The 13,670-nt window shown below is 43.2% G+C and overlaps 1 protein-coding gene across 1 annotated transcript in view; it reads right to left on the bottom strand.

The window, feature by feature from the left end:
- The window catches only part of LOC101333221 (ATP-binding cassette sub-family C member 4-like), a 167,375-nt gene that overhangs the window by 77,927 nt on the left and 75,778 nt on the right, over positions 1 to 13,670 (bottom strand). The window contains exon 13 of the mRNA XM_073795048.1: positions 7,408 to 7,487. Within this exon, the coding sequence (XP_073651149.1) occupies positions 7,408 to 7,487 (80 nt within the window). The remainder of the gene's footprint in view (positions 1 to 7,407; positions 7,488 to 13,670) is intronic.

Here is a 13,670-nt window from a genome sequence, read left to right as displayed (position 1 = left end):
AAATTTTGATGCAAAGGACAAATGTCTTGAAAAATGACATACAAAGACTGACATAAGACACAGAAAATCTGAATAATTCCATATTGAATTAAGAATTTGAATCCAGGGGAATTCCCTGGTGGTTCAGTGGTTAGGACTTGGCGCTGTCACTGCCAGGGTGCCGGGGTGCCAGGTTCAATCCCTGGTTGGGGAACTAAGAGCCTGCAAGTTGCACAGCGTGGCCCAAAAAAAAAAAAAGAATTTGTATCCACAGAAAAGACTTTAGGCCAAGAGGGCTACACAAATAAATTGTACAAAAGAAGTTTTACCAACCTCTTCCAGGAAATTTGAGTACAGCATTATGATGTAAAAACCAGACAAAGACATTAAAAGAAAGAAAAATTATAAACCAAACTGTCTTAGGAACATGAAACAACATACCGATAAACTGAATCTAACAATATAAAAATGATAATACTCCACAATCAAACTTGGCTAGGCAAGTCCAAAATTCACATGGCTGGCTGTTACAAAGGATACGCTGGAACTCCTGTGCAGGAGCTGAGGCTATTACCCACAGGCAGAATTTCTTTTTCTTCAGGGAAGGCTTAGCTCCTAAGCCCTTCCAACTGACTGAACTGTGCCCACCCAGACTATCCAGGATAATCGTTCTTACTTAAAATCAACTGATTATGGACTTTAATCACATCTACAAAATACCTACACAACAACACCTAGATTACCTTTTGATTGAATAACTGGAGAATGTAGTCTGGTCAAGTTGACACATAAAACTGACCACCACAAAATGGAAATATTTCCTGTCTTTTTTGAGACCTGCATAATTCTGATACCAAAAGCCGACAAAATAGTTCAAGAAAAGCAAATTACAGGCCAATATTCTCATGAACAACAGAAACAAAAATTCTTGCCAAACATTAACAAATTACATACAATAATACATTAAAAAAAGATACTATATCATGACCAAGTGGAGTTTATTCCAGGAATGTAAGGTTAACCTTCAAATACCAATCACTATAATTCACATTAAAAGAATAAAGGTGAATAATCATATGATTATCTGAAGAGATGTAGAAAAAATATTTGTCCAAATTCAACACCTATTCTTTTTTTTTTTTTTGCGGTACGCAGGCCTCTCACTGTTGTGGCCTCTCCCGTTGCGGAGCACAGACTCTGGATGCGCAGGCCCAGCGGCCATGGCTCACGGGCCCAGCCGCTCCGCGGCATGTGGGATCTTCCTGGACCGGGGCACGAACCCGTGTCCCCTGCACCGGCAGGCGGACTCTCAACCACTGCGTCACCAGAAAAGCCCTCAACACCTATTCTTGATTTAAAAAAAATAAAAAATAAAACTCTTGGCAATTGAGGAATTAAAGGAAAAGTTTTCAATCTGATAACAGATATCTACCTAAAAAATCACAGTTCAGATCATTCATAATGAAAAAATATTGAAAGATTTTGCCCTAAGAGTACAAGAATGTCTTATCACTTCTATTCCATGCTGTACTGGAAACTCTAGCCACAACAATAAGTCTAGAAAGGAAAATAAATATTGGAAATGGAGAAGTAAAACTGTCATTATTTACAGCTGACATGACTGCTTATGTACAAAACGCTACAGAATTTTTAAAAGCACCACCACCAACTCCAGGAAATGCAAAATGAATTCACAAATAAATCAACTGTATTTCTATAAACTAGCAACAAGCAGTTGAAAATGGTATTAAAAACAATACAATAATGTCATGAAAAAAACATCAAATATTCAGGAATAAGTTAAACCAAAGAAGTGTAAGATGTCTATATTACAAAACATTCCTAAAATTAAAGAAAACCTAAATAAGTGGAGAGATACCATATTCATAATTGCAGATTCAACACTGTTAAGACTCAGACTCCTCAAATCAATCTATAGATAAAAGAAAATATTAATAAAAATTCCAGCAGGAAAAAACAGCTTGAAAAGGCTTCTAAAATTTACACAGAAAAGAATCTAGAATGATCAAAACAAGCTTGACAAAGAAGTACAAAATTAGAAGACTTAAACTACTGGATTTCAAGTCTTACTAAAATGTATAATAACCAAGACTGCAGTATTGGTATAAGGATAGATAAGCAGGTCGGTGGAACAAAATAAAGTATACAGACGCAGACGTCCTCAAAAACAGTCAAATGATTTTTAACCAAGGTGCCAATTCAGTGCATAGAAGTGTTTTTAACAAATGTGGCTAGAATAACCGGAAAAAAATAAACCTCAACCATGTACTACTCTTCCATACACAAAAAATAACACAAGATGCATCAATTTCTAAAAAGACAGAATAGGAAAGTATCAATATCTTCACGCTCCTAAGGATAAAAAGATTTCTTAGGATACAAAAACATGAGCTACAAAAGAAACAAAAGGGTACATGTTAGACTTCATCAGAATTGAAACTTGATCTCCATTAAGGATGTAAAAAGGCAAGCCACAGACTGGAAGAAACTATTCACAAAGGAATAGTATGAAATATATATTAAAATAAATATCTCCAATGGGGATTTCAGGGAGGGGGTGGGGGAGGGATCAACACACCACAGAAACCTCAAAATGACAAAGTCATTGTTCAGTGAGAGGGGCTGAGATGCTTTCTACACACTTTCCCTGACATCTCTACACAATGAAATGCAAGGGTCAGCGGTACTGAGACAAGCAAAGGCAGTTCCACTCTTTGCTTCTATAAAAGCAAGTGACCCAAGCTATGAGCCCCTGGTCTCAGGCTTGCTTTGTTCCCAATATCCAGATGCAGCCAGCTTGTTCTTTTGCGCTCCCCCCTCTGGAAAGAAATGACTGAGAACACCTCCTTCACATTTTCTTTTTCTTGGGCATTTTCACTTCATAAAGCTGCAGTCAATGTGTTTTGTGTGTGGTGAGGAGGGAATGACACGTTCCACGGTGGTCCCCGCCACTGCCAGCATTGGTGGCTCAAGCAGCCTCCGGATTAGCCCTTTGTGTCCGTGAAAGGATATGAAAAGTCAGTTGTTTGAGCTCAGCCAAGCTGCTGATTTTTTTTTCCCCTGAATGAGGGGTGTGTGGGGAAAAAGGTTTTGCAATTCAATTTTCCTCAATAAATTACAGCATTTTGCTGAGGGCAGCTGTGTGCAAGTTCACATGCTCAGAGCAGTCCCAAACTTTTTTAAACACAATTAAAATGCCTAAACCTGACTTCCACATCTTACCTTCGTCTTCACTTATTTTACTAATAGGAAGACTTCTCGGAAGTGATGATTTTAATGACAAGAATTGTAGATAGTTAAGATTCCTTAATGTTATCTGGGACTCTGGCAAATCGTATGAAAACTACATTAATTTGAAATATTTCGTGCTCAATGGTCTATCTTGAAAATAATTGATTTTTATTCTGTGAGTCTACATGGGAAAGTGAATATTAATATCTTCAGGGATTACAAACCTAGAATCTCTGTAATACAAACTCACGAGGGGATATTTATGAGCCTGGAAACTGTCTGTGACAATCATTTTAATGCAACATAATGCCATTATCAGACTATTTCTCCTACTTAAAAATACAGGGCTTCCCTGGTGGCGCAGTGGTAGAGAGTCCGCCTGCGGATGCAGGGGACACGGGTTCGTGCCCCGGTCCAGGAAAATCCCACATGCCGCGGAGCGGCTGGGCCCGTGAGCCATGGCCGCTGAGCCTGCGTGTCCAGAACCTGTGCTCTGCGACGGGAGAGGCCACAGCAGTGAGAGGCCTGCATATCGCAAAAAAACAAAAACAAAACAAAAAATACATGCGGTGTTTATTTATTTTAAAATTTTTATGTATTTATTTGGCTGCACAGGGTCTTAGTTGCAGCACACAGGATCGTCGATCTTCGTTGCGGCATGTGGGATCTTTTAGTTGTGGCATGCAAACTCTTAGCTGAGGCATGTGGGATCTAGTTCCCTGACCAGAGATCAAACCCAGGCCCCCCCACCCCCCCACCCCGCCCCCGCACTGAGAGGATGGAGTCCTAGCCACTGGACCACCAGGAGAGTCCCTACATGTGGTCTTTCAAAAATAACTACCCATTATTTAGTGCTCAACATGCACTTAGATGTTATGCAAAGAATTTTATTAAAACGACTTCATTTTGTTTTCCCAACAACCCTTACGGAATTTGGTATTATTTTCTTTATTTTACAGATAAGGAGGTGTGGCTTTGTGGGGCAGAGACAGTAAGAGGGAGAGCTAGGACTCAAGCTTGGAAAGGGAGACCGCGGGGCTCCCCACTCCACCACACTTTAAAGCTGTTGACGTCATAAATGATTACCATGTGGAATCACACTACATAATTTTTTTTTATGCTGCCTTCCTTCTTCCTTTGGAATTGCAAACAGCTCCACTTTGGCCACAGCAACTGTAATGTGACTGGACAGGCCACATATCTGGTAGCTGCAAGAGTCAGTGTACATGATGGTGTACAAACTCGTGATCGCCCCTCTGTTGGGATGTGGTCTCTGAATGACATTGCCTGTGGGAATGGACTGTCCTGCAGTGTGGACCACTACTCAGAATCCAGGGTTTTCATCAGCCATACTTGGCATCACTATTACAAGACATTAAATGAATTATCTGATACCTCATTTACGGGAATGACAAGGAATTAGATGAGGAAAAGTATATGGAATAAACACTTCAGAAGTAGTAAAAATAAAAATGAACATGATCAAGTATCTTCCAAGGTTTATCAAATATACCAAGGATAAGCAGAATCATCAAAAATGAGTTCGAGCACATTTGGCACTAACTATGTCCTTTAAAACAGAAGTGAACAAACACCTTCAAGCCCCTTCCCGATTCCACTCTCAGGTGACGACAGAGAGAAAAGACTGGTTCCCACTGGGAACACGGCTTCAGCAGCCCCTCCTCCCCACTATCCACAGAGGCCTTTTCCTCTCATCTGGGATCAAAGGTCGCTTTCTAGAAGCCACGCCCACCTCCTGGACCAGGCTCCCTTACTACCTCCAGCCACACCCAGTTTGCCTTCCAGGACTTCCCCCAGGGCGCTGCCACAGTTAGGATTCCAAAGGCGGCCAGGGGTGGATCTCGGTGTGTCTCCCTCCCCTTGGGGGCCTGGAGGGGAGGATTCCTGCCTGACCCACCCCCATACTTCAGGGCGTCAACGCTGATCCCTGTTTGTTGAGGGGAAGGAGGGGCAGAGGAAAATATTACCCACCACACACCCCCAACCCCAAAACTAAACACCCAACCAGCAACTCCTCCGCAGACCCTACATTCCGGATGGGCCTCTCTCTGGTTTTACTCAGACTCCTTCCAGGAGTAGCCTGCCTTCACTTCAGCTTCCTCCACGCCTCCTGAATTTGCAGCCCTTTGCAGTCTGGCCCCGCCCATCTGAAACCTGCTTCTTAGGTCACCAGAAGCCTCCTGATTTCTAAATCAACTGACAACTTTCCAGGGACTTAGCTTCTCCTTTGCATCGAACAGGCCTGCCCTTCCTCGGTTCCCCAACCTATTTCCTCCTCTCTCCCTTGCTGTTCATTGTGTGTCTCCTCTGCTTCCCTCCTCTCTTGGCTTCCTCTCTGAATATGGAGGCTTCCGTAAGTTTCTGATCTTGGTCCCTAAAAATGCTTCACTCTCTCTGGGCAATCTTTTTTTTTTGCGGTACACGGGCCTCTCACTGTTGCAGCCTCTCCCGTTGCGGAGCACAGGCTCCGGACGCGCAGGCTCAGCGGCCATGGCTTATGGGCCCAGCCACTCCACGGCATGTGGGATCTTCCCAGACCGGGGCACGAACCCGTGTCCCCTGCATCGGCAGGCAGACTCTCAACCACTGCGCCACCGGGGAAGCCCTCTCTGGGCAATCTGATCCATCGTCACAGATTCAGCTATTACCTGCTCAGTGAAGAATACGCAGGCACCAGGCTCATCCCATGTCTCTCTCTCAAACACCAGACTCTTACTTCCAATGACCTGCAGGACGCCTCCACCTGGAGGTCCCAAACTTCAAGATAACTGAACTAAAAGTGGCAGAGCTGGGACTGGGAATCAGTGAGACCAGAATTTTCTCTCCTCACACGACTGCGCATGTTTTATCTGAAATCAGGTAGCATCTATCCCTGTCCCTCTGTACGTCATACAAAAACATGTGACGGATTCTGATCATGATGGTTAACTAACCAGGGGCTCAGCACACGGTGGGCCCGCCAGCTTTGGAAACCTAACCTTGGCCTTGCCTGTAGTAGCAAAGAAACAGAACCTTTCACAAAATCTCAATGTAGTTAATGATCACTGTCAAAACGTGACACTGTTATAGTGAAAGACCGCTTCTGGGGATAAATCACATGGCTTAACCCAGCAGGACATATTTATAACATAAGTTTGCAGAAATGAAAAATAAAATCAGACATATCCCATCAAACATCTTTGCAGTAAAAGTACTCTGCCTCTGAGTCACCGCTTAGTTCACGTTGGTAAACAGTGGAAGCCTCTGCCCATAGGCTATGCTGTTTGCAGTGAGATATTCATTGCTGCATGTCTCTGTGCAGCTTCTGATAAATACATTTCATTACCAAAATTAATTAATTAATGAAGAAAGTCCCCAAAGCCTGAATCACTTTAAAGCAGACAAAATTCAGTAACAGAAAAAACATCCCACATGAGCAACAATACTGAATGAGAGGATGAGAGATGAGATGACCCAACATTATTCTTTAGAACCTCAAGTTCACAGACAAAACAAAGGCTGGATACAAGATATTCCTGTGGGTATTTCTGGTTTTTTTTAAAGACACCTTAAGACAGAGCAATCAACGTGTGAAAAGAAAAGCTGTCTATAAAAACAAAAAAAGACATTTTCTGAGATGACTTTGATCCCATATCTCTGTATCTTCCATTACTGCTCTCTGTTGTCTTTGCTCAAGTATTATTTTCACCTTATTATTACTATTCCTTTCTTTGTAAGTAACCCCACCTGGCTTTATCCAAAAAAAAAAAACTGGTGCAGTAAATATTCGTCCTTTGTGGTAATCCGATGCATAATTTAGTTAATCTAGGCTATCTTTCCGTGAGAGGTGATTGTTTTTCTCTGTTTTGAAATGTGCTCACAGTTAAAGGGAATCCACGCCAGACAGCTGAATGGCAGCGGGAGAACCACTTACCAAGCATGTCACTGCTTTGAACCAACCTTGACCGTGACTGTGTAGCCACTCCTACAGCAGGTGTCACTCATGTTAACTCAGCCTCCCGATCACAACCACACCCTTCTCTTACAAACGTGGCCTTTTACTTAATTAAGATAACACAGTCAGGCTGAAAGGCCCATCTCAGCCCCTGTGAAAAGGCCTTGAAAAACAGGCACTTTGCTTTGCGCTGTGAGAACTCTGACATGACTGTTAGTTACCTGGATGAAATCAAGAAATGTCAGGGGCAGCAAGTCATCCATATGCCCAATGTCTTTGGAGAAACGATTCAAAATTCTTCCTGCAAGAACAGGATATGAGAAATTACTCATTTCCCCAGATATACCCTTTAAGAGAAACATCTCACAAACAAATCAAAACAATATTTTTTAAGTATATGTATGTAATATGTTACAGATTCATATGAAATAAGCCAATGTCAGTGGTAAAGAAAGAGAAAATAGAATGATATCTAAAGAGAAACAAAAATGCCACCAAATGGCAGTGGGTGGGGGAGCCGAAATTGAAACCTGGTTTTTATTACAAAAGACTGGGGGGAGGGGCTTCCCTGGTGGCGTAGTGGTTAAGAATCCGCCTGCCAATGCAGGGGACGCGGGTTCGAGCCCTGGTCTGGGAAGATCCCACATGCCACGGAGCAACTAAGCCCGTGCACCACAACTACCGAGCCTGTGTTCTAGAGCCCGCACGCCACAACTACTGAGCCCACGCACCACAACTACTGAGCCCACGCGCCACAATTACTGAAGCCTAAATGCCTAGAGCCCGTGCTCCGCAACAAGAGAAACCACCACATTGAGAATCCCGCACACCGCAACGAAGAGTAGTCCCCGCTCACCGCAACCAGAGAAAGCCTGTGCGCAGCAACGAAGACCCAATGCGGCTAAAAATAAAATAAATAAACTTATTTAAAAAAAAAAGAATACGGGGAAAATCTTGTGGCAGTATCGGGAAGGGCTGGTGGATTTGAGAATGTTCCCTCCTTTTAGATCCATCCCGTCTAAGACTCATTCCAAGTGCTAAGTCAGCAAATAAACAGTTGCACAATACCTAAATTAATCCTAATTGTCACACTAATTTTGCTTTAGTGATCAAAAGTAATTTTGCTAAGTGATACTTTTTAAATAAACATAATTATAACTTCTCTGTAATGTTTTCCCTCCAGATGGTTCACAGGACCTCACATCTTGGGAAACTGTAGATGCCTGCCATTTCCAAGTTGTGAGTTTACTACTGGGGTCATAAGCTGTTATTTTCAGAGGTGCACTGGGTGTGACAAACACAGGCTGATGCTTAAGCATCCAGGAAGACCAGAGGGATGGAAGCAGGAAAACAGAAACATTAGTGACTAAAGATCATCACTGATTTTATTTCCCTTCTCAGAATCCACAAAAACAGTGTATCCTAAAGGCTGCAGGATTGGAAGATGAGAAATAATTTCTAATAAATATCTAGTGTAAACTAAAAATGCCACCTGCCGTATCAAGTAAACAAAGGATGCTGCAGCCACCAGGCACTGCAGCCAACCCTGCGATGGTGCACCCTGAGGAAACTCAGGATGAGAAAACACAGGATACTGGCCCCAGATAGCTGAGGTGCACATCAAAGGAATGATTTCAGTGAGCCTGGACTGTTTCATCTTCCCATACATAGAAAAGCAGTAAGTTCCCTAACTTGAGATATCTGGTTTTCTTTTATTAACAGTAATCTTTTGATATGCTGACTACCTGTTCTTTGTTGCAAAAACTCCTGTGTATCCTGGCTCCCCCCCCCCACCTTGCCTCTTTGGAGCAGTGTCTCAGAGCTCTCTCAGAGGCATGTCCCGGGCTTAAGTCCTCAGTTTTGTCCACAGAATAAAGCATAACTCTCAACTTTTAGGTTGTACATATTTTTTCAGTCGACACTAGTCGTTTTATGATTAAATTTAAAGAAATTGAAGACACGCACACACACACACACACACAAACACAAACATATAGTGTATTTTGGGGTAGCAGCTCCTGAGAAATGTGTTATCTAGGCCCCTGAACTTCTTTCATAACTGAGGCTCCAGGAAGCCAGCCTGCAGGTGAGATGTGGGGCCTCTAGGTGCTCTTCCTGACCTCTGTCAGAGGTGACTTTCTCCCGAGGCCCTTCACACCAAGCCACAGCTGGACACTGAATGAGCAGAGGCTGGGCGCTGAGTTTCCGCTGCCGGGATGAGCCAGCTCTGCTGTCCTCCGCGGGGCGCCTGGCTCACCGGAAGCACAGGGTGCGCCCAAGCCGGGGGCTGCAGACATTGGAGGCTTTCGCCCTCGGCCAGGCCAGGCCGTTACAGGCTGGGCCTCAATTCTCCTGTCTCAGGCTTAGGAAATACAGACTCCAGAAACCGTCTTTTAGTGACACGTTTGGAGGACCAGGGACAAATTTTCGGAGCCTCTAGGAATGCTTGCTTTAGAAGGTGATTCTCAGGATTAAAAGGCTCATGCAGGTGAAGAACCCAGTCACAATGCCCGGTGAGTTAACAGGTGCTCAGCCACCAAGGTGAGGTACTGACTATTCCCCCCAGGTTCTGCAGCATCACGTCACCTCGGAAAGTCTACCAGACACTGTAGCAACGTCCACCTGTTAAAATGCACTTGCTGATTCAGGAGTGCTGGGGGAGCTAGAGAGTCTGCATTTCTTCCCAGCTGTCAGGTGACCCCCCCCCCCTTTAAACTATTTCCCAGATCACACTTCGAGGGGCAAGAAGATGGGAATCATTTAATCATTCTGCTTTAAAAATATTAAAATCAGATGGACAATTTTTCCACATATTCTTATGGATTTTGCGGCCTCCCAGTCATTTTTTAACTTCCCAAAGTAGCAATATAGAAATAAGGAAAACACACGTCACAAAAGACATAGTTTAAATGCTTGTGATTTCTTTGACGGAAAAATGCAACTTTTTAACATAGCAGGATTCAGAAACACTGCAAGTATGATTTTTCTTAGAAGGTGTTGAAAGCAGTACAGGAATTTTTTAAGATGAAAAGGCTACTCAGGGATGAACAGTAAGTGAAAACTACCCCTTTACCTTTCACCAGATGTGCAAGTCTTAAGGTCTGAGAGACCCAGGGTTGGCAAATAGTGTAAAATACAAGGAAAACAAAAACAATGAGAAAAACTATCTCCCCACATACAATGACTACAAAAATGGAACCGAACGTCAAAGCAGGTCAAAAAACTAAAGTCTTGTTCACCAATGAGCTGAGCGTAGAAAATGTGAAATCAGAAAGTTCAGTAGCTACTTCCTTGCGCTAAGAAACATTAAGAGAATGAATGGTATTTGCAGAGTATTTCATCGGGCTTAGGGACAGACTGTTGGAAACAGAGCTGTGATTTTAAGTTCATGGCCTCATAGTGTTAAAGTTTTCTCAAAAGTCTCCAAATGAAATCCTTACGATGAATTCCCTTCACACACATGCCATGACTCTTCATCCAAATGACATGTGCTCCCTGCTGGAGTATCTCCAGGGTGGTAGAGGGAAGGGGGATTCACATGAACACCGGGAACCCAATCCATTTTCAGTCTGTTCTGTTAGACAGGGATTTCTCACATCAAACCGAATCTTGCCTTCCTAGAACATCCAACCTCTGCCACTTCTTCTGCCCTTATAACCACACAAAGGGAACCTAATTTCTCTTGATATGACAGCCTTTCAAATACTCGACTGAAGTGAATCATATCCTTTCCAGCAACTACTCCCTGGTGCCTCAATGATCCCTCATAAGGCTCGGTGTCCTATCTTGGCCGCTGCCTCCTGTCCAGACTCAGATGGACAGTCTCAGTTAATGCCTTGCGCCCAGTATTAAAATCAGTACCCCAGGTACTGGGGTAAATTGGTTTCACCACCTCCCCTATCCTGCATAGGATATAGTGAATCATGAAGCCAACAATAACAGTACATTCTGGAGGCCAGATCACATTTTGGACACATGTAAAGTGAAAATCCACATCGCTCTGCACAGGTAGATTTGGGGGAACAACTGAGCGATATGCATAAACAACTCTAAAAGTGCATCCCTTCTGACCCCAAAATTCCATTTCTAGGAACATATCCCCAAGAGTTAATAAGTTCATCAAAAGGTCGAATGTGGCATATCTGTCAAGTCAGAAGTAGAAAACAACCCGAACAAGTCTGAAACAAGTCTATAACGTATTACGTACAATTTTAATTTTTTTGGACTTTCTACGATAACTGCATATTGTGTAAAAAGGTGAAGCAGGGAGGGGAGAGCAAGAGAAAGACAGGGAAAGAGGGTCAGGAGGAAGAAGGAGGTAAAAGGGAGGAGGGAGGGAGGAAAAGGCGGGAAGAGAGGAGGAGGGAGGTACCCCCCTTGAAGTCCATGGTATCCAAGAACCATCAGGGTCCTCCTAACTGCTCTGGTTCACAGTTTTCTATCTTGTCCATAAGACAGAATATCATGAAAGATGACATTTGAACTTCTTGTCAAAATACAAATTCAGGATGATCATATTTTAAGAACTGAGTCTACAATCTAAGCGGGAGTCAGTCACCTCTAGAATTCTAACACCTGACCCATACCCAGGATTCCTCTGCTTACTTATAACCAAACTGTAATTTAAAACTTGGAAGTTCCCATGTCTAATCTGGGCCTTATTATTATTTTTTTAAACAACAAAAAAAAGGTATATTTACATATAAACTACCGAAGTATATTTTTATTGAGGTATATTTTACATCTCATGAAATTCGCCCATTTCAGGTGTACAATTCAATGAATCTTTGTAACTTTACTGAGTGATGCAACCGTCACCAAAAATCAGTTTTAAGACATTTTTATGCCCACAGTGAGACCCCTTGTGCCATTTACAGGACTCCCTATTCCCACTCCCAGCCTCAGGCAACCACTAATCTACTTTCTTTCTCTATAAATTTGCTTTTCCAGGACATAACATCCAAATGGAATTGTACAATAATGTGGTCTCTCGGTCTGACTTTTTTCACTCAGTGTAATGTTTCTGAGGTTCGCCATGATGTAGTGTGTGTCTTTTTGAGCCCCATTCTTTACCACAAAGTGGCGTTAGGCACCAGCAAAAAAAGACCCCACACTAGGCCACACCTGCCCTTGAGGGTAAGTCAGAACAGATGTGTTTCGTGAACTCTTTGATAATGTGAACTTGTTTATATGGGCCCACAGCCTTTTCATCTTTCGCTAATGGTTCTAGAACCTAATTCTTTTGATTAGAATCAGCCGTTGCAGAGATTCAGCATCCAGGAGTCCTGGGTCAAGGCCAGGCTCTGAGTCCAGTGGAATGTGGTGGGGCAGGGAGGACAATAAAAGATCCATTGTCCTGGTGAGAAATGGGATCTACGTCCAATCAGCCAATGGAGAAAAAGAGCGGAGTCCCTCCAGAGGGGCAAAGAAAATATACCTGAACCTTCCAGGTACCGTGCAAGGGGATGGGGCAAAATGGGTCCAATGGAGAGGGTGTTCAGTGGAACACGGAGACGGTCACCAGGCTGAAAAGGACCCCTGCGTGCATGAGGGAGCCACTAAGGCAGGCGGGCCAGCCTGGACTTCCTGCATCACCTTACACAAACTCATTCAGCTCGGACGAGCCTGAGAACAGGAGAGGGAGCTGCGGAAGTCAGGGCGCTCCGCATTTTCTTAGTCTTTGCTGTTAGAACAGGCCATCAGTATGGTGGCAGCCTAAAGAATGTCGTGAAATAGAGCAACAGGATTTAGGAAACCGTCAGTGGAAACACCGCCAAGTTCTGGTACTCAGCAGCAAGAGGCCTTTAGGCAACTAAGCAACATCTCCACCTACATCCCAACACCCTGTCCAATAATAGTTTTTAAATGTCTACTGATATGTTACAATGGATCAATTACTCCTCTTTACTTCTTAAGGGCCTGGAGTTTATAAGGTAAAACTATCAGGTATCAAATATTTAACCCAAATAAGTGCCAAGATTCATCCTGAATATAAAACTAAATCCCAGGGAAACGTATTAGGTGTTTGACAGTTTCTCTTCCTTGACTGACAGACAACAGAACTTGGAAGCTTGGATAGTCTGGTTCCGTGAACCACAGCTTCCACAGAGCCAACATATGTGGTTTTCTCTTCATGACATCCCATACCAGAACCAAAGCCGACCATAAATAACCTAGTCCAAATTCCACTTTTGAAAATAAGCTACAGGGAAGCGTTCAATTTAATCTACCACTAAAGAGTAGATTAAATAGATTTAATCTATTGACTCAAGAGTAAATAATTCATGACCCCTAAACCTTCTGGGCTAACTAGGCCTGTGTTTGCAGTACTTATTTTGGCTTGTGTTTTCTTGAAGGAATGAAGTCCCACTAATAGATACAGGAGGGGGAGGCAAGACAACACTGATGTGCCGGCTGCTCTAAGATTAGTGACCTTGAAGATTTAAACTTGGTCCCAAATCCTTGAATAACAACTCAGCGTCTG

This window comes from Tursiops truncatus, chromosome 18 (genome assembly GCF_011762595.2).
Source record: "Tursiops truncatus isolate mTurTru1 chromosome 18, mTurTru1.mat.Y, whole genome shotgun sequence".
In the NCBI taxonomy this organism is placed as follows: Eukaryota; Metazoa; Chordata; class Mammalia; order Artiodactyla; family Delphinidae; genus Tursiops; species Tursiops truncatus.
This window is presented reverse-complemented; position numbering and strand designations above follow the sequence as displayed.